The sequence below is a fragment of the Lepisma saccharinum genome, chromosome 28 (assembly GCF_977018435.1).
Source record: "Lepisma saccharinum chromosome 28, izLepSacc3.1, whole genome shotgun sequence".
Lineage (NCBI taxonomy): Eukaryota > Metazoa > Arthropoda > Insecta > Zygentoma > Lepismatidae > Lepisma > Lepisma saccharinum.
This window is the reverse complement of record NC_139256.1, coordinates 3,774,253-3,801,074: the sequence shown is the minus strand read 5'-3', so window position 1 is coordinate 3,801,074 and position 26,822 is coordinate 3,774,253. Positions and strand designations below refer to the sequence as shown.

The 26,822-nt window shown below is 37.3% G+C and overlaps 1 protein-coding gene across 3 annotated transcripts in view; it reads right to left on the bottom strand.

The window, feature by feature from the left end:
* LOC145980653 (cilia- and flagella-associated protein 61-like) overlaps positions 1-26,822 on the bottom strand; it is a 94,551-nt gene that overhangs the window by 21,295 nt on the left and 46,434 nt on the right. For all 3 annotated transcript variants that reach the window (XM_083113703.1, XM_083113704.1, XM_083113705.1), the window contains 9 exons: positions 25,229-25,446; positions 23,957-24,053; positions 22,147-22,258; positions 20,007-20,077; positions 17,864-18,049; positions 7,827-8,043; positions 6,320-6,576; positions 3,547-3,741; positions 856-993 (listed from right to left, as the gene is read on the bottom strand). In XM_083113703.1, the coding sequence (XP_082969829.1) occupies positions 856-993; positions 3,547-3,741; positions 6,320-6,576; positions 7,827-8,043; positions 17,864-18,049; positions 20,007-20,077; positions 22,147-22,258; positions 23,957-24,053; positions 25,229-25,446 (1,491 nt within the window). The remainder of the gene's footprint in view (positions 1-855; positions 994-3,546; positions 3,742-6,319; positions 6,577-7,826; positions 8,044-17,863; positions 18,050-20,006; positions 20,078-22,146; positions 22,259-23,956; positions 24,054-25,228; positions 25,447-26,822) is intronic.

Below are 26,822 nucleotides of genomic sequence, written 5' to 3'. Positions count from 1 at the left end.
CACTTGCACCAAAGGGGAGAGTGCTAACTACTTGGCTATGAAGGCGTCTGTGACTACAAATCCTTAGTCTATGTAACTAGGTGACTGTAATGGATTTTTACTTACAAAAAAGAAACTGTATATTTAAATATTTATTTCACAAAGGTAAGCCTTAATTTGAATCAAGAAACTGCAGTGCATTGCTATTATCATTCAATATTAGGGCCTTCCCGATGGCCTAGTGGCAACAGCATCACCTTGTAATCAAGGGGTCCCAGTTTGATACCCGGTGGAGGCACAAGTGGTTCGGATCTTACTTTAAACTGTAGGTCCGGTCCCGATTAGCCTTCCTGTGCATAAACTGGACTTAAAACGACAAATCAAATCAAAATCATATCATTCACTATTGTCTTCCGTTCTCTGTGTCTTCAAGTAATAGGTATGGATAATAAGATGAAGTTCTTGTTTTACTTCTAGAACTACTTTATGCATAAAGCAAAGCAAATGAACATGACAATGGGTAATTCACGTATTATTATTTTTGCAAGCAACTCTGCCACATCTTGCAAAAAAACATACAAAACAAATAAACAGCACAATGCGAGACACTTCAAAAGTTTGTCCGAGTTTTCAACTCCATCTCGGAGTCATCATCAGGGCTGGTCGAGAGACGGCAAAGACGATATGGTCGAGGTTCTGATGACACTCAGTAGAGAGCTCGGACAAACTTTTGAAGTGTCTTGTATCATGCTGTTTATTTGTTTTGTATGTTTTTTTGCAAGAATGTTGCCAGCACGTGGCATAAGATTTTTTTAACGTCTGCTACATCCTTTGAAAATATCTGCAATCTTTTTTTTGTATGTAGAAAATAACTACCTTTTCATCTCGGAGGAATATGTCTCCGGGGGCATCATGGGCTGTTCCTGCGGGTACTGGAACTGTTCACCACAGAAGAGCAACAAGTAATCATATTTCAAGACCATATACCCGTTAATGACAATAAACCGTTCTGACCTGTTAATAAAAAGAAAAAGTCAACTATAATATGTATTAAAACTTCATTGATTGTGTGCTAATAACAATAACAGTAATGGCCAAAGACAGACTGTTCCAAAATACATGCAACTCTAATTTCATTACGTATAACATAAGTAACATAACATAAAATAATCTGATTCAAGGTTACCCCGGACGTAGAGCACGAAGCTCGAGTCGTACGCGATTTCAATTTGGATATGATGTAATGCAGAGGGGAAAAAGGAGGGGGGGAGATCTGACTCGCTTACGACCTCGTGCATTCACAAGGAAGCCATTGACTGTCAACATGTGAGCAGCAAATGGCCGGAGGGATTCTTTTTTAATAAGTTGTAACTGAGGGGTTTTAATTGATTTTAATAGTAGGAAAATTTTACATAGTGTTTTTGTTGGTTTTTTTTGTAAAAAAAAGAACAGGTCAGTTGTGATGGAATCCCAATATTTTATCCTATCCATGTAAACCTAATCCTTGCCATCGACGAAGCTTCGTGGGCAACCGTGAAGCCGATTAACCGACCTGAAGAAGAGGACAGTGGTCCTTGAAACGTTGTCAATTACTCAACACATACTCACTGAACATAAGCAAAAATAACTTATATTTTATTTGATTTACAAACTCCTTTGCAAAGTAAAAGCTGAAGGGTTCACATCACTCTCCCAAAGCAATGTTGCCAAGCATACTTCTGTTTTTGCGAGTTGTGTGTTTGTGTGTGAAACTCCCTCACGTAGGACCACGGGTGCAGTTGTACCATTAACACCCCGCTGATTTCTGCTGCTGGCAATATCAATGCCCGAGAAGACTTTCTCACATTTTATAGTATGTTTGGCAACGTGTGGTGGACCCAACGCTCATTTGTTTCATCCCGTGAACAACGTTCTGTACCTTGTGACTTGAAAATGCCCGATTTCAGTCGAAGAAAATTCAACTGATTGCTGATTCACTGTTTCCCAGCCGCCAGTTGGAGTTGCATTCAGTATAGTGGTGACTTGTTTCATGCAATAAACAAAATTGAAGATTTTGTTAGCCATGTAGAGATAAAGAAACAAAAGTAAACAAAAATCACGACCTTCTTAAGTGAGAACAGGTAGCTAATGTTGTTACACGTGTATGATTATTTTATGGAAGGAAATCCTACCTAAATACAGTGGATTCTCGGTTATATACAGCATGTATCATTTGAGTAAATAACTTTTCAGGTTTATTATTAAAAAATTATCTGAAACACAACAATGAGTCATAGGCAAGACTTTTGTAAACACTGTCATTGTGGCGCTGGTGTAGTGTTAAAGAAAATGGCGACTTTCACAGGTCCCAAGACCTTCCATAGACTTCTGCATTTGGGGCTTTGTGAAAGACAAAGTCTATGTGCACCTATGCTCCAGAATGTGCACCAGCTATAGGAGAGAATAAGAAACACCCTTGCTTTGGTGGACAAGGAGTTCTTGGGAAAAGTGTGGCAAGAACTAGAATTTTGTTAGGATGTGTGTCGCATAACTAGTGGAAGCCACATTGAACATTTCTAGACATTTCATAAAACTTGAAGCATTACTGATTGTAACCCAACAAATATCATTTTTATATTCCATATAGCTGAGTCGAAAAAAAATTCTTAAACTTGTTTACTCTATTATGATACACCCTGCCTGACCCTGTGGCCGAGTGGTTAGCACATCGTGCTGCGACGCCAAGGGTCCCATGTTCGAATCCCACTCATGCTTGGTTGTTTGTGAATGTCCATTCATCATTTCATCACTCATCCCCATCTTCACAAATTAGCCAAGAGGCACAAAATGCAAAGTAAATAAACTAAATCAATCAATCAATGATACACCATGGATTTTACTGGTGTCTGATGCCAAATGACTTTAAATGCATTATTTTTTTTTCTAAATACATAAATATTCTTCCATTTAGATGTATTGAGATCAGGAATATCAAATGTATTTTGTAGGATTGAGGGCTCTACTCTAATACTGGGTGGCCAGAATTAAAGTTACCCAACTCGGAGCCCTCTGTAGCCTGTTTGAGGCATCGTAGAACTCTGAAATTTGGTGAATCCATTATGCAGACCATGGGGAAAAGGATGGCGATAAAAAAAGAAAATAGTTCAATTTTCTGCCACCAGGCTGAAATGTGGCACTGTACTTCCATGATGGGTTGTACAAATAATCACATTAAGTGACTTACCTGAGTTATTAATTAGAAAGACATTTGTTACTGGTTGGAAGTTGCGAGAAATTAATCTCTCGTTTATTGCAAGGTAAAGGCAAATCCATAACCAATTGGAGCAGTTTATGTTGTTATTACAACCAATCATGGAAGTACAGCACCACATTTATACCTGGTGGCAGAAAATTGAACAATTTTTTAATCGCCATCCTCTTCCCCATGGTCTGCATAGTGGATTCACCAAATTCCAGAGTTCTCCGATGCCTCAAACAGGCTACAGAGGGCTCTGAGTTGGGTAACTTTAATTCTGGCCACCCTGTATATCAGAAATTTACATGAATTCAATACATTATATAACTTACCGATTAATCCCAGTCATCACACCATAGACCACATTAATCCATGTTTGTAAACTCAAATGACTCATGTGTTCAACCGAGAAACATCCTCTGTAAGGCATTACAATGTCTCTAAGAGGGTGTGGTCCTTCTTCCCCTGGAAATCCGTGTGGAGAAACCAATGTTATGTTCTTGTAGTGTCCAGGAATCATTGACGGACTGTTGGGAAGGCCAATCAAATTAGTATGTTCGCTTTTCCTCTTTAGGTATTGAATGCAAAGCAAATAATATGAATAAAAAAATTAATTACAGAAGCTAATTTCATATTACTACGTTTAAGGAGAGAGTGTTTGAAATTTCAAATTGCAATTATTTCAAAATAAATAAAAATGAAATAAATGTGGAACGTCACAAAATATTACAGATACTAAAAAATATAAAATATTTAAAATGTTAAAATAAAAACTGCAAAATTAGGCCTAAGTGTCATTATTAGAGGAATGCATATTTCGTTTTTGACGAAAGCACAAAATGTGAAATGACATGCTGTGATGTTCATTTTTCATGTTTATGAAAGGTGTGAGGTACATTTTCCTACCTTGTTTTGTCACGAAATATTGGAAAAGAACTGCAAAATGCGAAATAGACTCTTAAACATGAAATTTAGTTTTTTTTTACCGATGCGACACATTCTGAAGTTTGAATTATCCTGTGAGTTATGCAATTCACGGAAAATTGATTAATTCTGCTGTGAATATTTGAGAAGCAAAAATGGACTCCTTTATACAGGAACAAACTTAATGCTGTGTTAACTACATAAATGTGCTATTAGAATGGATATGTTTATTTTGTGTAATAAGTGCAGTTTTTAATTCAAATTTAGGATTATATTCACGATTTTGAAACAAAAATGTCATTTTTTATACCACTTTTGATCTGATTTTTCACTGCTATAACACCAAAATTTTATTTTATTTACCAAAAATATGTGCCTGTAGTCATTATACATATTTATGTAACCTAACCACTAACAATAATCAAAACAATTTTTTTTTAACAATTCATATATTATTTTCCTGTAGTTTACGGTTATTACAAGCATAAGAAAACAGTTTTTTCTTTGTGACGTTTCAGGAGAACACACGCTCCTTTCATCATGCTTGTAATAACCGTAAACTACAGGAAAATAATTCTATCATGCAAGCAATGCGTACATACAAGAAAAACTATAATTCATATATTTGAATCAGTTTCTAAATTCAAATGTTTAGGACTAATGTTAAAAAAAATCAATATTAAAATGGAAATTAGAAACACTTAATTCAGGAAATCTATTCATAAACTTTTATCCTCTCGCATAATATCAAAGAATCTAAAGGATACAATTTACAAGAAAGTAATTATTTCTGTGGTTTTGGTTAGATGGGAGACGTGGTCTCTTACACTAAAAGAGGAATATAATTAAGCCTTGTTTCCATATTAAAAACACTAAGTTGCTGACCAAGGCAGATTTATTAAGAAATAAAAACACTTAACAAGTAACGTTTCAACCTGTATCAGGGTCTTAGTCTGATTTAGGTTAGTTCTTCGTCTGAGGAAGACCCCGATACAAGGTTGAAATGTTACTTGTTAAGTGTTTTTATTTCTTAATAAATCTGCCTTGGTCAGCAACTTAGTGTTTTTAAAAGAGGAACATAAATTAATAGTTTTTGAAAATAAAATCTCAAGAAAGATATTTAGACGTAGAAGAGATGAAGCGACAGAAATCTGCACAATTCTGAACTGCATTCTGTATTTATTCCCTGATTTCATTAAAATAATTAAATCATGAAGTCTTAGTTTGGCAGGCCATGTGGCATGTAGGTAAAATGACAACATGAAGATGGACCTGAAAAAAATTGGCAAGGATGTCAGAGGAGAACTGATCTTGCCCAGGGCAGATGAAAGAAAAGGAAAAAAAAACAAAAAAAAAAAAAACAGTTCAAAAATGCCAGAGTTAATTTAATCACTTTTATGTAAGTTTCTCAAACTGAGATGCCATGATAGTACAGGGTGTTCATGAAAGTTAAGAGAAAGTAAAAAGAATCAACAAGTAGATGAAGAAGTCAATAAAGAGTGAAGAAATTATACTTGTGGTCAAGAATTTTTGCTATCACAATGGCTGGTTCATTGATTTAGTTTATTTTACTTCACTTTTTCTGTCCCTTTGGCTAATCGTGAAGATGATGATGAAATAAGATAAGATGGATGAAGGGGCTGTAAGTATAAAGTTTTAAGTTAGGAGCCATAACTCTGTTGCCTTTCCACCACAGCAGCAAACAGCACAGCACAGTGCCTGACAAAAACCAACATCGGCACATCGTGCTACGACACCAGGGGTCCTGCGATCGAATCCCAACCTGGGCATGGATGTTTGTAAGTGTCCATTCATCATGTCATCAGGTCACCAAAAGTGGCACAAAAAGCGAAGTAAAATAAAGCAAATAAATAAATACCAACATCGATGAACCAACCACTGCGAAAGCTTGCCGTACCCCTGTTGTTAGAATTAATGACATCTGCATGTTCTGACATTTTGTCTGCCAGCATGCCAGAGCTTTCTTGCTTTCTTCTGTTGTGAAGCAGATGACTTGAGTCCATCGGCAACAGCATCCACATAAGGGGTCCTGGATTTGATACCTGGTGAAGGCATATAATAGTTCGGAGATTACTTAAAACAAGAACTCAAACGTAATCCATGTGAATTAGCACTAAGCGACAAGAAAACCACAGAATTTCGAAAGTAATAATAACTTACTTGATTGTTAATGCTTCCAAAAAGGAAAGTGCAGTGGTTGACGCACCAACTACAACAATTCGAGCATTAATTTGAAGCTTTGGTTCACTACAAAGCTTTAGATTCATGTAATATAGAGCAAAAGGTCCTTGGCTTTCCATAACTTCTTTCTTGGGCCAATTCTCCATCCCATTTTCTGGGTAGTATGTGATTTGTTTGCGAGGCACAAGGGGGATCATATCATCAAGAGCAGTCATCAAACTCTTTCTCTTAGTACCCTGAAAAATAAAAAAATAGAAGATGCCAAACTTATTTCCATTTGATGGAGCAAGAATGGAGGAAGAATTTCTCACAAGAAAATTTTTCAATAAATATGTACGTATTCAACTTCAAGTGAGCCTTTCTCAAGACACCCAAATGTCAAAGTTGTATGCATTTTGGAGACTAACGAAGCTCTGGCGACAGGATCCTTGACCAGTATAATGCTCTGCGGGACTTTGTTGTGTGTTGTTCATATGTGTTTGTGATTGTCCCGTCATTTTTCATCTCATCGCATTCATTGTCATCTTTGCAATGAGGCAAAATTGTCAGAAAACCAGAGTAAAATAAACTAATTCAATTCAAGGAAAACACAAGTCTTAGAGCAACTAAATAATCCTAATGAGATATGGAACTAAATATAAAATTTCTGTTTCGAAGGCAGAACCCTTCAGTTTTGACCACAAGCAATAATTAAAGAATTTAATTCTTTGTGGAATGATCTACATTTTATACTATTCTTGTAGGCTATTGATTATACGGGGTGATCCATAAAAACCACCTGATTTCTATCGGCTACGACAATTCAGTGGCGAGTAGTTACGTGCTGGTGGTGATTGACATATGTGCTTCAGCTTTGAAAGATTCAGTTGCCAGGGAGCGGTGGAGCTTGCATTTTGCAGACTCGCATATGTAGGCTCATGTGCAATCATATGTAATCATTATGGGCTTCTCTGGATGGATGTTCACACACAGTCTATGTTTACCTGTGTCCTGACAGTTCTGGGTCATCCAGGAGATGGTATAACATATGCCAACTCCTCCTTGTGTCACTTCGCGCATGAAATAACAGTCCCCCAACAAATCCTAGCTGATTTGAATGTGCTAAGCAGCATGGAAGAGGTAGAAGAAAATAGTTAATCACTTTGGAAACTACTTTTTCTTCATTGCGCCGGCCCCCGTGGTGGAGTGGTTAGCACATTGCACTATAATACCAGGGGCTCCGGGTTCGAATCCGTCTGGGCATGGATGTTTGTGAGTGTCCATTCATCAATTTTGTCGTCATCACTCATCCCCATATTTGCAAATAGCCAAAAGTGGCACAAAAAGTGAAGTAAAATAAAGCAAATCAATGAAATCAATCAATCAATGTCTTTCAGTTGCAACTACAAAAAATGGCGACTTGAAAAATTTACATTTTTTCTTGTGGTTCTAGACTTGTGGAAGTTAAAACTTTTGTTCATAGATATTTATCATACATATATCATACCTTAGGTTTGACGTATTGTGGATACAGAGAATAGTAATAGTGAAAGTAACCAGAAAGTCTGGATATCTCCATGAAGAAAAATGTTACGGCACGCTGGAAAATTGGGCTCAAGATAAAATGCTGAATGTAGCCATGTTCACCAAATTGAAGTAGCGGTGGGAACATAAATCTATCTGTTTCGTAGTGTGTTCTGATGTAAGTAAAATTCTCCTCCTCACTGAAAAGAAGAATGTTGAGATTCATTGTATTAATTTGATCACATTAGAAATTGTATTCATACGTGCTTCATTGAAAACAAAAATACTTCTTAGAAACTAAACTAAACTAACCTTTCACGTTTCAAAGATACATTGCAATGCCATGAACTGGAATGAAGGTGTTTGTTATACCTTCAAAAATAAACAGCACTGAAGCGCATAAAATCTTGTTGGATTTGACACACATATTATGTTTGTATTGTAAATGACAAAGGTTGCCTGCAAATGTTTTTTTCTCAGGGTGGGGACAGAGTAAGAATTCATATCTTGTCCTTCAGTCATAGAAACTTTCAGTCATATTTCACTTTTATTATTATTATTTGGTAAAGGTAAAAGGTTCTTGTGCAATAGCATCATGCCATGAAGGCACATTTTGGGGGTAAGGGCCCCACATACACCAATGAGCCATTACATTATGACCACCTACCTAATACAGTGTAGGACCACATTTAGCCTGCAGAACCGCAGCCACTCGGCGAGGCATCGATTCAACGAGGTGGCGGAAGGTATCCTGGGGTATCTCATGCCACAAGCGCAACAGCAGAGCCTCCAGTTGGCGTTCAGTACGAGGTGGTGGTGATGTAGCACGAACATGCTTCTCCAAGTCGAACCACAAATGTTCAATGGGGTTCATATCCAGGATATTTGGGGGCCACAGCATTAAAGCAAATTCACTGTCATGTTCCTCGAACCAGTCCTCCACAATCCCAGCAGTGTGGCATGGTGCATTGTCCTGTTGGAAGTGGTCGACACCAGCAGGAAACACTGTTGACATGAACGGATGGACTTGGTTCCCAATAACATCTAGATACCGGAGAGCTGTCAGGGATTGGTGTAGCGGAGTAATGGGCCCCAATGTGTTCCATGGATACATCACCCAGACCATCACACCTCCTCCACCGGCCTGTCTCTGCCCAATCGTGCAATCACGTGCCATAGACTCCGATGGAAATCAGCGTATACACGTTCGGACATCTAAGTGATGAACCAGGAATCTGGATTCATCAGACCAACTAACTAACTAACTAACTCCCTAGCCTTCTTAAACCCGAAGGTTCATGGCTGCAGCAACACAGGCCTTCCATCTTTCCCTATCTTGAGCAAGTTCTATATACTCTTTTCCATCCCTACCGATTTCCCTTAGGTCCATCTCAACGTTGTCCCTCCATCTTCGTCTTGGCCTTCCTACAGGTTTCTTACCATCAGGTTTCCCAACAAGAATCCTGTAAACTCCTCTTTCCTCTCCCATTCGTGCCACATGGCCTGCCCACCTAAGTCTTCTTGATTTAATTATTCTAATAATATCTGGACATGAATACAAATTATGTAGTTCTAAATTATGTAACCTTCTCCACTCGCCTGTCTCCTCATCCCTTTTAGGTCCAAAGATTTTCCTAAGGATCTTATATTCAAATACTCTCAATTTATGTTCCTCTTTCAATGTAAGGGACCAAGTTTCACACCCATATAATACTACAGGCAAAATTACTGTTTTGTATATTTTAACTTTTAGTTTCTTAGATATTAAACGAGAAGACAAAAGTTTATGAAGAGAGAAGTAACATGCATTTCCTGAATGAAGCCTACTTTTTATTTCCTCTTTAATATAAATTTCATTTGTTAATATTACTCCTAAGTATTTGAATTTGGAAACTGTTTCAAACGAGTTGTTATCAATAATTAGATTTTGATTATTACCTAACACTTGGTTTCGGCCTGTAAGCATATATTTAGTTTTCTCTTTGTTAACTTCCAAACCTATCTCTTTAGCAGTTTTGAAAAATATTTTAGCATTATTCTTAATTGTATTCACATCATCCCCCAGTAAATCTACATCATCTGCATATGCTAACAACTGAGTCACACCATTTAATTTTAGTCCTTCTTTAGTTTCTTTTACCTTCCTAACAGCATATTCTAAGGCAAAATTAAAGAGCAATGGAGATAATGCATCTCCTTGTTTTAACCCATCATGAATTGTAAATTTGTCAGACATATTAATACCCACACGAATTTTACTTTCTGTTTCACTGGTGCATATTTTTATCATACTAACAAGCTTCTTAGGTATTCCAAACTCTACTAATATATTATATAATTTATCTCTTTTGACCGAATCATATGCTTTTTTGAAATCAATGAATAGCTGATGGACATTTTGATTATATTCCCACTTTTTTTCAAGTGTCTGTCTGATGTGAAAAATTTGATCTGTAGTTGATCTGTTACGTTTAAATCCACATTGATAATCACCTATAATTTCATTAGCATATGGTGCAGAGGCGAAGATATAGTACAAGCAATGCAAGCACTGCTTGCATAATTCGAATATCATTTAATGTACTTAATGTTCTAACCGTATTTAGTTTCCATCGCACTCGATTTCGCGAAAAAATGCGGCCGCAAACTCCCCCAGCAGCTCTGTAGCAAGCACCAGCCTCAATGCTTGCAGCCGTTCTGTGGGAAAATAAGGCCTCCGAAGGAGTCACATGGCGAAGCGTGAAATTCTGGTGGAACCCGTCCACAAAGCTTCTACAAAAAGCTGTGCTTTCCGAGCTTGCGTGATTCCCGAAAATAGCCGAGTTCAACCGAAAGCAGAAGGATTCATCTATGGGTACGTTGCCAGCAAAAACTAGTAACGAATATTTGTCTTCATGAACACGTAAACAAGATCGCAAATATAATAATAATTGTTAGTCATAAAATAACTAAAAGAAGTTATTATCACTGTTCTAAATTCCATATATATCATATTATATTACAAATTATTTTAGATTTCGCGAAATGTAAAACGCGTAAAAAAAGTTGACATTGGGAGTTGGGGCAGTGGAATTTCTGCACCCCCGTGAAGAGTTTTCTCAGGGAGGGAGGGAAGATTGGACGGACCTTGGTCCTGCACCCTGCTTCCTGGTCGGTCCAGCTCAAATTACGCCAGAAGTGTTGACCGCTACCAGTGTTTGCAACTGCCAAATTATTTACGCAGTAATTCAAGTGAGCTCTTTTACAAATTTTACAATCAATAAATTGACTGCTTTTGAATAAAACTTTGGGTGAAAATAAAGCTATCTGAGAAAGAACTATCTACTGATATTTGTACATGGCATAGAAGTAAATCGTATACATTCTGCATATTATGAGCACAAGAATATGTTTTAATGATTGATTGATTGATTTGTTGTTTTAAGTCCACTTTATGCACAGTAAGGCTAATCGGGACTGGACCTACAGTTTAAAATGGGATCTGAAACACTTGTGCCTCCACCGGGTATCGAACCTGGAACCCCTTGATTACAAGGCGACGACACTACCACTGCGCCATCGGGGAGGCCCGAATATGTTTTAAGTTCTATTATTATGACGCAAGTGGTGTTCCCAGGATCTTTTTACGGTCCCCATTTTGTCATCTTTTCCTTCCTTTGACGTTTTTTCTTAGATATACTGGGCCAAAAGGGGGTTATGTCTACCATCCACCCCCCCCCCCTTCGCCCCGGGCACGCCATTGATTGACACTTTATTACTTAAATATTAATGTACATACTCGTTCTGCTGAAATGATTCGGATTCCTCCGCGTAATTTTTATCTCCAAACAGATATATCTTTTGTGACGGATAAAAAAAATTAAGGAAATAGGTTGGTATCACTTTCTGTTGTTTCAGAGATTTTCAAAGTGATCTTGTGTGGATGCTTGCAGTTGTGGAAAGCGCGTGGGATAGTGTGAGTGTTTGTTGCTTCGTGTTTTGTGCTGTGAATTTATCGGAATGAACGCGTATTTAGGAACGGTTGATGTGAAGTGCGGGTGTATTATTGAGCAATTGAAAATTGCTTCGTTTAGCTCGAGAGAGATACCAACACCGCATTTACCGGATTTAAAAACAAGTTAGCCCAAGGGGCTTTGTGCGACATTTCCAAAGGGTGGCATCCAATGGACCAAGAGTTTGAAATTTATTGTGGTGAGTACATCGTCTATGCCAGTGTTTCTTTGCTTTGAAATGAATTTTTTATTGTTTGTGTTTAACTTTTTATTTAGTGTTTAAGTTACTCCAATGCAGTTTTTAGGGTGCCCAAAAATACTAAATTACATCATGCAGCGTAAAATAAACAAATGATTCCCATTTTTTTTTATCTAAATCGGTTTGGTCACCGTTTGACCATATTAAATAATAATGAACAAATAAAGGTACTAATAAGTAAGTAAGAAATTCCGTCTCCCTTTAGTCGTATTCGGAAAGTTCGCATATGCAAAACGTTTAATATCATATGAATAACGTTACCTGGATTTTTTTAAAAAGTAAATGTGACGTTTGCAGATCATATGGTTTATTTTTAGTACAGTCACTTTATTACGATATTTTGACAAATCCAGCGACTGGGTAAATGAGACTATAAACCTTGAATCTTTCCCCTCGGCATGTCGTTGTACTACATGTTTTGTTGTACTGAAACATTGCTTGCCTCCTTCGTAAGACTACGCTTCGCTACTGATATGGTGTTAGTCTTGTTAAAAGAATGTTAGACAATATTTTGTATGTTGTTGAGAGTAGAGAAATTCCACGGTAATTATTGCAGTTCATTTTATCACCTTTTTTAAACACAGGAACAATTATGGATTCTTTCCACTGTTGAGGGATTTCTTCTTTATTCCATATTAAACAAATTAATTTATGAATTTGACATATTAATGAATTTCCACCATATTTAATTAACTCAGCTGGTATTAAATCAATGCCAGGTGCTTTGTTATTCTTTAGCCTTTTAATAGCATCTTTAACTTCAGTCAAGTTAGGTTCTGGAACTAAAGGTTCTGCTCTGTGGATTCATCGGACCAGGAGACCTTTTTCCAATCATCCACGGTCCAGTGTCCATGATTTTGTGCCCACTTTATGTGCTGCTTTCGGTGGAGTGCAGTCAGCATTGGGGTACGACTGGGCCTTCGAGTCCACAGTCCCATGTTCACCAGAGTTGGATGAACTGTGTGTTGTGAAACATTGTCCTGGTCACCACTGTTGAACCTGTGGGCGATTTCTCACACTGTGGCCCTGCGGTCGCTCCAAACAAGGTGTGAAAGCCTCCTTTGGCATCAATGAGCTGCTGTTGACACACAGCTGGATGTTTGTTTGCCCATCGTTGCACCACTTTCGATATGTGCTCACATCAGCGGCACTAGAGCAGCCAACGAGCCGTGCGGTTTCAGAAATGCTGGTACCAAGGCGCCATGCCATCACAATTTGGCTTCTATTAAACTGGGAGAGATCGGCCGCTTTTCCCGTTCTGACGCCAGAGACACTACTAACAGAGCCTGTAGACCTGCCCAATATATATCATGCTGCCAGCCTGTCACGTGTTACTCTCTGTGTTCTAGGCACGCTTAATGTTCCCAAGTTGGGGTGGTCATAATGTAATGGCTCATCGGTGTATACTTGATCTTGGCGTATTTGGAAGTGATGTGATTATTACCATACTCTGGCTGCCTTTACCCCCCAGGGTTGCCCCCAGGTACCCATTGATTTGAGGTTGGGTGATACCCGTAACAGTTTTATGTGGGGACAAGGCTGAAAACTTCCGACCTTAGATAACCCACCCTAGAAATTGAACCTGGGTCTTGATCTTCCACGTGGCAGTCAGACACCCTACTGAATAGACCACCTTGGCTCCTATGATTATTTGACAAATAAAGTTGAAATTGGCTTGAAAATTCTTTGACGTTTTTGACAAGTTCAGACTATTTAAATAGAAATTGGATTTGCCTTGCTTCATTTCTATAAACCTCTCTCACTTCACTAAGTAATAGAGTCCAACATGATTGGATATGACAGTCAGTCAGTCAGTTAGTTGCCAGCCAGACATGGAGTAGGAAGGAGTGACAGGGCACTACACTGTCTTTTACCTTTTATCGTCTTTTTAACCCTAACTTACCTTCCCATGTCTTAAATCTTGAATATTCTTGTCCTGTCTCCTGATGAAGCCACATGATGTGGTGAAAGCTAGAGAAAAACAGTGAGTACATGCCAAAACTGATTTTTCTTACTTAGTGAAATGATGGCATGTGGTGTAAGTTATGCCTTATCTATCACTTCATTGATGACCACTTCCCGACTTTTCTTCATCCCTTATATCTCTAGTTATGGCAGTCAACATGATTTTTGATGTGTCTTGTGAAAATGATGCCTCAATATTTTGTTGAGGGCCTCTCCGATGGTGCAGTGGTAGCGTTGTTGCCTTGTAATCAAGAAGTCCTGGGTTCGAGGTGGAGGCACATCATGGTTCAGATCCCACTTTAAACTGTAGATCCAGTCCCGATTAACCTTACTGTGCATAAAGTAGACTTAAAGCAACAAATTAAATAAAAAAAATGAAATATTTTGTTGAACATGGCAGTTAATTGCTGCAACTTACAATTACAACCTGTAAATCACGGAAAACAATTTTATGTTGTAATAGAATATCACTACAAATTTCACCATTCAAATTACATGAACTCTTTCCAGATATCTCAGGAAGGGCACTCTCCCCTGTCCTCCCTCTGTGAGTTCAGAATATTTATAAATTTAATACATAAATTTTGCACTGGAACTATATTATGTCATTCTACCAGAGCTTCATTTAAAAATATTTCTAATTGCAATGAAATAATCATTTAATAACGGAATTCATTTCTTCCCTCAGTGTTGTTGTAAAAATTATGAAAATTATACATTTTGCATAATTTATAGGATATTTATGCTCCATAAAAGTGTTGTGTGCCATTACTGCAGACATGCGCACTCCAGAAAAGTATTGGCCAGTATCGGTGATTAATTCCCATTGCCATCTGGCAATACTTATACAGCTCTACCAGAGGACATTGGTATCAATATGTTATAAGCCTTAACCCCTTAAGTGTGGAATTTTCTCGGCAAGCGAATACTGTTAAATGGAGGTTTTTAGCAAATTTCAATTTTATCACTCCCTTCCTCCTCTGCTTCTTCTTTTTTTTTTACGATTTAGATTCACTTCCACTGCTTTTAGAGGTGAGCAACAAGTGCAACTTGATCTTCCCCAATGGCACAGTGGTAACACCTTGGCCTTGTAATCAGTGGGTCCCAGTTTCGATACCGGTGGAGGCACATTGCACAGTGGTTGTGATCTTAAGCCATGTAGCTCAGTTGGTAGAGCATCTAGCTACCGCATGGAAAACCTGAGTTTGAATCCGGGGCAGGTGATCTGAACCAGGAATTTTCCTAGTTATTTCCCTCTTTCTACATGGCTCTGAGGCTCATCCAGCCGAATACATGGATACCTGGGAGCAATCCCGGGGGGTTAATGCTGATCACATCATCCCAACTATGGCTGAGATGAAGAATATGTGGAGCTCTATACCTCCACATCATCTCTGGGGCATGTGCGTACATGCAAAGGAGTACCTTTACCAGTCCCGATTAGTCTATATGCACATAAAGTGGACTTAACACAAAACTTCAAACAAGAGCAAATCAATGTTCATGCAAATTTGGTTTTTGAGCCATATTTCAGTTTCTATTATGCATGAATAACACCACACAACAGCAGACAATGCTTCTTACGTCTAACCTATATCCTCTTTCTCCTTGTTCTTGTTTTCCATCTTCGCCCTTTTCTGCTACGGTTTTCATTTTTACTACAGCTAGCATAATCTCACCTAACGTAATTGTTATGTTCTCAACATCTGGAAGTGTATATATACACGCCACCTGCACTTGAATCTAGTCAAAGCAAACACAAAACATATACATACACACCATCCATGCATAGGCACTGCCACATAAGGGCAAGAGAGGGAATTTGCTCCTCCCTGGCTTTTTCCGGAATGTTCGTTCTTGATTCTGCAAGATAGGGAAAATGACGACAGCAAGTATTTGCAGAAATGTATGAGAGTTCAACCAATTTGTGAGCACATAGATGTGATACAAACACGACCTAGCTGCACTTCACGGCAACAGTATTGTACAAATTACCCATCAGAAAGTGTATAGAATAGTACTTTCCTCGGCAAATATTTGTCCCATGCCTCGATTCACTTATTGGTGCCTTGGATCTACAATTTACCCCATTATCGGTAACTGCTAATTTTCACCCAAAAATACCTCAGACTATAGCCCTTCGATGAGTACAGCAAGTTGTGCTTTATTTTACTTCGCATTTGTGCAACTTTTGGCTAATTTGCGAAGATGAGGATGAGTGATGATATGGTGAAATTGATGAATGGACACTCACAAACATCCATGCCCAGGCTGGAATTCGAACCCGGGACGCCTGGCATTGTAACACAATGTGCTAACCACTCTGCCACGCGAGCCGGTGGTTACAAAATTGACTTATTTTCCTGTAGTTTACGGTTATTACAAGCATAAGAAAACAGTTTTTTCTTTGTGACGTTTCAGGAGAACACAAAGACTATGTTCTAATAATGAGGATATCAAAAATGAAGAAGAAAGGCTCTTTAATATAGCAAAAGAAAATGGCTTTCACACTAACAGAATAAACCAAATCAAAAAACAAGTTGCAAGAAAACTAAAGGAAAAGAGAAATACAGACAAAGATGAAAAATCTGTTGAAAAGAAATTTGTGTGCATTCCATTCCACAAGGGATTCTCACATAAAATTGCAAAAATTTTTAAAAGTTTTAATTTCAAAATTGTTTTTAAAGCACCAAGAAGTTTGGAATGTACATTTAATGAATTCAAAATGAGAAACTCGCTACCAGATGTGGAAACCACAGGAATATATAATATAAGTTGTTCATGTTCAAAAGATTATGTGGGACAAACAGCAAGGAAAATGGCAATAAGATGGCACGAACATGATTTGGACATTATAAATCTAAACCCAAGAACAGGTTTGTCAACTCATATCATCGAAGAGAAGCATTTGATTAAAAAGAGAAGGGTTTTAAAAAGATTAACGGGAAACACAGAGTTGAATGTCTGGGAAGCCTCGTTCATTGCAGAAGAACACTGGAATAAATTAAATAATGAAAATGGTAACATAGATCCAGTGTGGAGTTTTCTTTTTCACAAATGGAGTAAGCCACCATCTTTAAAATTTAATGTGACAGAAAACATCAAGAGACTTTGTGAAAACAATGATGAATTTGAATTACCTGATGATATTTGGGATTCATAATTTAAAAAATTCTAAAATAAAAATAAAATAGACTGCTTTTTTCACAGTTAAGTTGCTATATTACAACAATGTAACATTGACAACATCCATTATATAACGGATTCTTTTTGTTTAAAAATTACTAACCATTGTTATAACTGTATCTTTAGTCAAAATGTCTGATGAAAGGAGCGTGTGTTCTCCTGAAACGTCACAAAGAAAAAACTGTTTTCTTATGCTTGTAATAACCGTAAACTACAGGAAAATAATTCTATCATGCAAGCAATGCGTACATACAAGAAAAAAAAAATACAAAATTGACAACTGTTCATTCCTATATACTCAATAACCTGGAGGCTGATGCTACAAGCTGGTTTTCCTAAATAAGCCAATGTAAAGAAAAGATTCCCTTATGCCGTACATGTTTTTCCATGAGTTTGCCCCCTCCTGCCAAAATTTCTCGTGGTGCCTATGCATCCACACTCAAGGGATTAATTGTTACTCTGGTGGTACTAGCAAAAATTAAATGTTTGCAACCCTACTTTCTATACCAACATGCTATATTTGAATACCCACAGTGCGTATGTCTGTTTCTTGTGTAAATTATTAATAATGCATGTAGAAATTTTGTTGATTTAATCAGTACAAAACATTATGTTTACCTCACAACAGCAATGCCAACAACTTTCTTCTCACATAAAGCCACAAAGGATTGGTAGCAGTAGTCATTGTCCTCAGGGACTCCCAGTAGAAAATCTGATCTAATTTTGTCATTGTCCTCGATTCCAATCAAGAGTTGCTCTACTGATGCAACATCTAAAAACACTGCATGTCTAACAGTTATTCCACTGAAACGTCAAATAACGATAATCATGTTTATTTATCAGCAGACCTATTATTATTAGGGTATGAATATTGACAACATACAAAATTACAGTATGTACTTAAGTTTAAGAAACAAATAAATGTAAAATGGTGAGGTGATATGTACAACTAAATTGAAAAAGGGCATTTATGTATCAGAATAAGTTTATTAGAGTACTGCATTGGACAACTTTCACTCGATCGAATCTCTCACGCCTGAGCATGATTCACTCGAATATATAGAATATCTTCTTCTTCTTCTTCTTCGTGACCCTTACCGCCGGGTATATGGCAGTTTTGGTCAAAGATCTGGGATGTAGAACACTGGTGAGTAGAGGTACTGTTGATTCAAAGTCATAGTAATAGTTGTGGTCGTAAAGAAATCGTAATATTACACTTCACTGTACTTTAACACTGATCAGAAGCTTGCACATGCACACAAATTTCAAAATTGAATATCACTCTGTCGGGCAAAACTATATAATATCCACATTGTACGAGGGGAAGGAAGGGAAGGAGACGATAATAGGGAGGGTATGGATACAGGAAATGGTACTTTGGCTTTGTGTAATCTGTTAAAAAGAGCGTGTCTATGTTTATTGAAGAAGACTGCATAATATTGAAATGTCAACGGAGTCATATGCTTTGGCGATGTCAACAAATAAGCTGAAGCAAAATTGTCTCAGGAGTTGGCTATTTTGGATAGCAACAGTGAGTGTAGCAATAGCATCCTGACTACCAAGACCTATGCGAAATCCTAATTGTGTGGATGGGAAAAATTGGCATTTTTCTAGTGTCCAAACGATTCTATGTTGGAGGGTACGTTCGAATAGTTTAGCCATAACTGGTATCAAAACTATAGGTCGATATGAAGAGGCTTGCATGGTTATATATAGAATATCAAATATCATTTCAATGTGGTAATAATCTTATAAATATATGTGTGTAAAATTAGCGCCGGTAGTTTCAGCCCATAATCATCTATTCATTTTCATATATTCCTATGTATTGGTAAGTTACACTAAATTACATTTTATCATGGAGGTGATGACTATATTCACTTGAGTTTCAATTTTAAAGGCCCACTACCAAAGACAAATTATGGTTTGTACGTGAACTACTGGGCTTCGAGCTTATATCGATCGTTTGCCTATTCTAGCATTATTCACTCGAGCGAAGAAACACTCGATTTCGTATGATATCTACATGTAGTATCATCCATGCGAACTATTAGACGATCGAGTAAAAAAGCCTTGATGCACCACTCTATTGTTTATACCTTCAACATGCTCCTAACTGAAATAAAGTATAAGTGGTAACAAAGGAAAGTATGTCCTTATGTGAGATAAACAAGAAATGTATAAAATATATATATGCTCAGTTGTGGTAAAATAAACTATATTTAATAGTTTAAGTTTTTAATTGGAATGTCAATTATTCTTTGTATTTAAACAGTTAATTAGGGCTTGCCTGTAAGTGAGATATGTGGGACCCGTATTTAGTGAAATCTTTTGCAATTATTCAACCCTGTAGCATATTTTTGTAACTAAAGCCTCAAAATTGCACACTAGACTCTTTTTGTCTTTTTCTAACTTATCATTTTACCTCCACTTTGTATGATGTTCCTGATAAAGACCTTTGTTTAGAAGATTGAAACGTTGAACATGGTCTTTTTATTAACACATTACATTTTTTATTACTATTTATTGCATTAATCAGTGAATATTTACATCCTAAACTCAAAACACTATTCCATGACTAAATATAATTTAGGTCTGCAATAAAATCGTCAGTGTGCAGTTTATGGTTTACTAATATTTCATGGTGCCTGTGAAAAATAATGCAAATTTACTAACATTTTGTTCATTTTTTTATAATTCATAATATGTAATGAGGAGGAGGATAATGTACAATTGGACTTAAATTTATTACAAGTCTCACCTCAAAATTGAGCAGCGATGCGCAACATATATATCATGTGGAAATGTTCTTTGTGGCTTTGGAATGACTCTCTGTGAAGAAAAGGAAATGAAAACAAAGATTAAAATGTATCCATTATATGACTCTCTGTGAATAAAAGTAAATAAAAATGAAGATTGAAATGCGTCCATTATATGAAATTGGCAATTTTGCTGGTAATTTTATCAATCTGATATTTCTACGCAGTACAGTCAATAAGTTCATGGACTGGCTGCATTGTAACGCTGTGGTGCACTACTGCGGATAGGTTGCACCATAGGATGGTGCCGTGTCAGTTCTTCTCTCATCGCAGCAAGATACAGTTGTGTGCCATGCATACAGTGTAAGCAGAACTACAGTCTCTGTTGTGAAGAGTAGTCGAATGCAAGCGATGAAACTCGAGAATGTTGCAGTTTGAGCAACGGGCAAATGTCAAGTTTCAGATGATGAAGCAAGTGTTCGGTGATGACGCCTTGGGCCGTATGGTGCTTGAACTGTTTTTTTGACTCATTGGGAATTGTTCACATAGAATTCATCCCATAAGGAGCAACTGTAAACAAGAATCACTACAATTCAATTCGTTGTAAGCATCCTGAGCTGTGGCATAAGAAGAGCTGGCTGTTGCTACACGACAATGTTCCTGCACATCGCTCTGTGCTTGTCCAAGAGGAACTGATGATGCAACAGGCCACCATTTTGCCTCACCCTCCATACTCACCTGATCTCACATCATGCGATTTCTTTCTCTTTCCCTGCTTAAAAGCAAAGCTATGTGGGCATAGATTTCATTCGGCCAAGGAGATAATCACTGCCACAAGAGAAGCTGCACACGATCTTCCTGCCAATCACTTTCAGCAGTGTTTCCAACAGTTATAACTTTGGCAGACTGCATAGCGGCCAACGGCGACTATTTTGAAGAACAATGTGGATCTGTGTAAGTGTACACAGTGTTGCATGGCTGCCTACACTCAAGGCTCCAGTCCACGAACTTATTGACTCTAGTAGTATAAATAGTCTACAACCAAATTATGAAATTTTAAGAATCATATGATTTTGTAATTGTTCTTGTAATATATGAAGAAAATTGAATCTGTATCTAGTATGTCATTCTGTGCCAGTGCTCTATTACTGAGCCACCGAACCAACCTCACAGTCTCTGGCTTCACACAGTTTCCACATTGCCTTTAATGTAATAATTTTACATGCAGCTCCTGAACCAGTTACCTTCCAAATTAGCCAGCTTCTGTGGCAGAGTGGTTAGCACACCGTGCTATGATGCCAGAGGTCCCAGGTTCGAATTCCAGCCTGGGCATGGGTGCTATTTGCATGTCCCTTCATCATTTTCATCATATCATCATGTCATCACTCACCCTCATCGTTGCAATTAGCCAAAAGTGGCAGAAAAGCGAAACCAAATCAATCAGTCAATCATCTGTCAAATTACTTAGTAAGATGGAAATTTCATGTTCTTAGTGGAGGCTTGATTTCCATTAAAAGGATCATTGCCCATTGTACTTAACATGAACATGTATAGCATTCCATTTCCATGTATGTAGATCCATTTCCATGTATGTAGAAAAAACCAATTAGCACAAAAAAGTGGAACTGTTTGTTGGAGTGAGAGATTATTGTTTATGTAATAAACCCCGTTTGTTGTTTCTATGTTTAAAAATATCTACTTGGACAGGGCTAACATTTGGTGTATGACTTATGTATGTACAGGTTTCGGTTACAAAGTAACGCCACTCTTAATTCCCAGTTGCGCCGTTCGTGGGACACCCTGTAGCTCACTTGTTTATCAGTAATAGTGTTTCACTAAGGTAAGTGACCCTTGATAATTACTTAAGAGATTCTTGTGTCTTTCAAAGATACATTACAATCTCATGATAAATGTTTGCATCACATTTTATAGTTGCACTATAATTACAAAGTGTGTCCATTATATGCTATAAATTGTTCACAATTGCTACTGCCAATTTGATTGTCAGTAAGCATAGTTTCAATATTTCTGATGTTATATCTATACTTAGCAGAACAGAACTTCTTTTGTTTATTTTGTGAAATGTTAGTGTCAATTAACCTATCTGTGTATAAAGTGAACTTAAAACGAAACTCAACTTACAACAAAGTATTTTTGCATAGTAAATGATGGGTAATCAGTTGGAACCAGTATGATGCAATAATCTAAATCAGGAAAGCATTCAAAGGCACCTTCCAGAAGATATAAGGACAGCCTAGGAAGAAAAGAAAAACAGAAATATAATTCAAATGAAAAATAAACATTAGATCACAAGTTTTGCATTTACAATACTACACCCTTAACCTTTAGCTTACAGTGGCCAGCTGATAGGATTTTCCTTCCTTACAGATGTCATCTTACACCATTAAATCATTTGAATTTGAGCCTTAAGAACTACAGAGATTTAAAACAGAAGGAAACACTGATGTCTAAGAAGGGGCCATTGCTTTGTTAATATAATTAAAACACTGGTTGGATTATTTTGGAATTTCACAATAAATTGTATGCAAATTTAGGACATTTATTGCTATTATTTTAAAATGCCATGCTTATTATTTCTTTCACAAGTTTATGTTTTTGAATTTTTGTGTTCATTATCATAGGCTTGGAGAATAAAAAATTAAGGTAAAGTTTCCCATGCATATAGCACCCTACCATGAAGGCAAAGTTAAGGGATGGGGGGTAGGGCCCCGCACATTCTCAATCTCAGTAATTTTGAAGGCCTTGTGATCAGTACCATGCTCCAGCCACCTTTAGCCTGCAGGGTTGCCCCAGGTACCCTGAAGCTGGGTGAGCTCCAGAGCCACACTTTATGCAGGGACAAGACCAGAAAAATTCTGTCCTTAGGCCACTCACCCCGGGAATTGAACCTGGCTCCACTGCATGGCAGTCAGATGCCCTACCGACTGTCCATACAGCACACACATATCCAAGAGACGTCTTCTGGATATTCGTGCCAAAATTGTGGACATACATAGGATATCTCGGAATGTCCAGTAGACACCCATAGGACGTTTCCTGGATATCCATATGTCCACGTGGGTTCACGTGATAGTGACATTATCTGGATGTTTTTATTTCATTGTGGATAAGAATATATTCTGGACTAAAATTGTACTTAATCTGGACATTATGTTGATATTTTTTGCACATACTTTGGATACGAAAGGAACATTCCTGGACTAGATTTACACATATCAAAAACCTTGAGAACACACATGCTTATAACAAGCACTCGACTCTCTCTCTCTTTCTCTCACTCACACATATGCACTTACGCACTAAATTTACACACACGCATCTACACATCCGAAAAGTACTTTGTATTCACACACATAATTCATAAGTAGAGCTTATTCTTCATTACCATGCATGGCAATGCCTTTATAAAAACTGCCGTTGTGTTCGAGACAAGACACAAAGGAAGCTTCGTGACAACTTTCACCTGCTTGGCACACATGCGTGACTCTCTGAAAAGACAAGGAGCCTACGGACGACGTAATTCCTGTGGGAGATGTTTTAAGTTACAATTTTTTACTGCATCACGTAATTAACTTGAGACTAGATACTATGAATAAATCTTTAGATGGATCAAAATGTCAAATTTGTGATAGCACGTGGACGTAATACCACATGTCCCATGAATATCCAAAACGAGACATCCTATGGATATCCAGGATGGAAGATTCTCTGGATATCCAGGAAGGGGTATTCCATAGATGTCCTATGGATATCTAGAGCTGGATATCCACAATATCCATGGATGTGATCTGGATATTGTGGATATCCTATGGACGTCCCTTGGAGATGGATAGACCACTCCGGCTCTCTCATACAAACTGTGAGTATGTGTCTACCATATGACTTCTACATTAACAGTTTCACAAAACTTATCACATTTTATAAAACTTGCCTCTCATCGTAATCTTCACTCATGGCAAACAGCTGGACACAGAAGACATTTGGATCACCCAAACATACTGTGGATCCTATGGTTTGTTTATATTTAGCTGTAAAATAATATTAAATATTCAGGTACTGGAAGTTTAATTTTGTTAATGCATTTATATTTTACATGAATCTAATTGAAATGGATTTAACGACATTGGGAAAATATTTATTTTCATAATGCATTTTAGAATCTATACGGAAAGTCAAATGTAACCTGTTTGCAGCATTGAGCATGGTATTGAGTATTTGTATTGTCTGTAGAAACAATTTGAAAGTGTTTCACGTATCAATGGCAGGACAAGGAAATTATGAACGAAGAAATTAAAAGCAGATGTCATCTTTGATTACCAACTAATACAAAACAATTATGATTTAGTTTTCACAAAGGTGGAAATCTGACAGAATAGTAAATAAAACTTAGGATAATTGCAGTGAACCTCAAGACATTTTCAGTATTTTCCCACTTCATTCTTCGGTTACAGGGATTCTGGCTTTATTTAATACCCTACCCTCCCTCCTCCCCTTGTTGATCTTCCCTGGAAAATACTGACATCTCGTGTGATGAGAAATTCGTAAGTTCAAATTTTTGGCTTTAGTGGGAAAATTTCTGCCTTTTTCTGACATATTTTTATTTTTTCATGACATAATTACCTACATATTTTACAGTTTATAGAACATAAAGTCCCGGGCCCTAGACATTTCAAAATGCTGGAAAATGGACTTTGATCCTGTGCCGTATTTTCCCATGGTATCTGGTTTACCACTTGTAAATCAACTTTTTTCATATGTATAGATATTGCCAGAAAATTTGAAGTTGTCTGACTTCTGTTTATGTTTTACTTGCATGCCTGCATACCTAATTAATATATATAAATATATACCGTAAAAAAGAATCGTTGCAGTAAATCAGGTCAAATTTTCACTGCTTTGATCATTCTTTTCCCGAGTTCTTCATATTACCCCTTGATATGTATGGTTGGTTGATTTGGTGTTTTAAGTCCATTTTATGCACAGTAAGGCTAATTGGGTCTACACCTACAGTTTAATGTATGGAGGTTGTCTGACAGGAAAGGTGCTAAGTCCTCGTTGGCAGTGGCTACCGAAATTAATAGAAAATAATGTAAAACAGCTTTGCGGAAAACGTGAGTACCTTAATTAAGTATGTAGTAATTCCATTATAAATCTAAATTTCTCCTGATTGTACAATCATACAAGCAAAACGCTTCTAACTTACGTGTCGGTTTGGTGGAACTTCCTTCATCAGGTGGCCTGAATGGTGAAAGAGCATTTACAGACACCAGAGATGCGAGCGTATCTTGAAATGCAACGCGATGATACTTATTTAGTTGACGAAGCAGCTTTAGAGATGGCTTACTATAAATTAATTCAATGGGGTCAACGTCTTGATAAAGCATTTTTGTTTCATTCTCTGTGATGGTACATAAATAGTTTCTGAAAGAAATGGAATATTTCTTTTACATTAAAGTTTTGACTTACATTGTGCTTTCTACAAAAATGTTTACTGAATTTAGCGCTAAAGCTGAAAACTAAGAATGAGACAGACTATACTGAACGCAACTCCAACTGGCGGCTGGGAATCAGCGATCAGTTGAATTTTGAAGACAACTCGCAAAAACAGAAGTACGCTTGGCAACGTTGCTTCTGGAGAGCGATGTAATCCCCTTTAACTTTTACTTCACAACTGAGTTTGTTGACACCCATTGGAGCACACACCCCCGAAAATGACTGGGGGTCAGGATGCGCCAGAAATAGCCATGAAGGTCAACCGACAGTTGGAGTTGTGTTCAGTATAATTGTATTCTATTTTGTATCTCCAAACTAAAAGGGGTGAGATTGGGTGTTACGTTATACAACCAACAGTTAGTAAAAAATAACCCATGGCATAACAGCCTGTCAGGGTCAGTGCCTACCTACCGACTGCTGGCTTCAACCCCACCAGTTCAATCCAACCAGGTACTGGGTGATGTATGGTGTCAACATGACGAACCCCCAGATGTCGTACGTTTTCTGTGACTGGGTTACGCTACTCATTCTTAGCTCCCCAATTTCCTCAAGATCGTGGGTGGCCACCGGTGTCATACACAGACCGAAATTTCAGGAAAAGTTGTTACACTTCCCACAGGAGACTCCATCCTGTAGCCAGAACCCAAAGCTTTCATTTTAGACTGCACGGCCATGGTGTGGGATCCAGTAGTTAGTAGATTAGTGCTGTATGAAATATGCTAACAAAAATAAAATGACTTTGTCAGCTAATAGCAATAAAGTACACATGAAGTTGTTCCATTCCTGGTAATGTCAAACTAAAAGAGTGTGGATTAGGTGTTACGTTATATAGTCAACAGTTATTAGATTAGTTTAGATAAAAAAAAATGATCACATTATTTTTTTATTTAAAATTATGAATCCCAAATATCATCATATTTTTGGACTAACAAAAACTCACAAACCGGGAATTCCAATATGACCTGTCATTGCAACTTTCACACATCCTGCATACAAACTATCCAAATATTTAGTTGAATGGCTTGCTATAATTAAACAACAAACACCATTCAGTGTTAAAAATGCATATGAAGTGAAACATAAACTAAAGACTATTGTTTGGAATAATGAGTATCGTATTGCAAGTTTTGATGTTGAACATTTATATCTTAGTGTCCCAATAGAAGGTGCCATAGATTCATTACACAGATGGCTTATTGAGATGAAGGTTAACCCAGTAGAATCATGGGAAATGGTTCGATGGTTTACTGTGTGAAAAATACAATTAATTTATATTTGATTGCAAAATCTATCAGAAAAGCAAT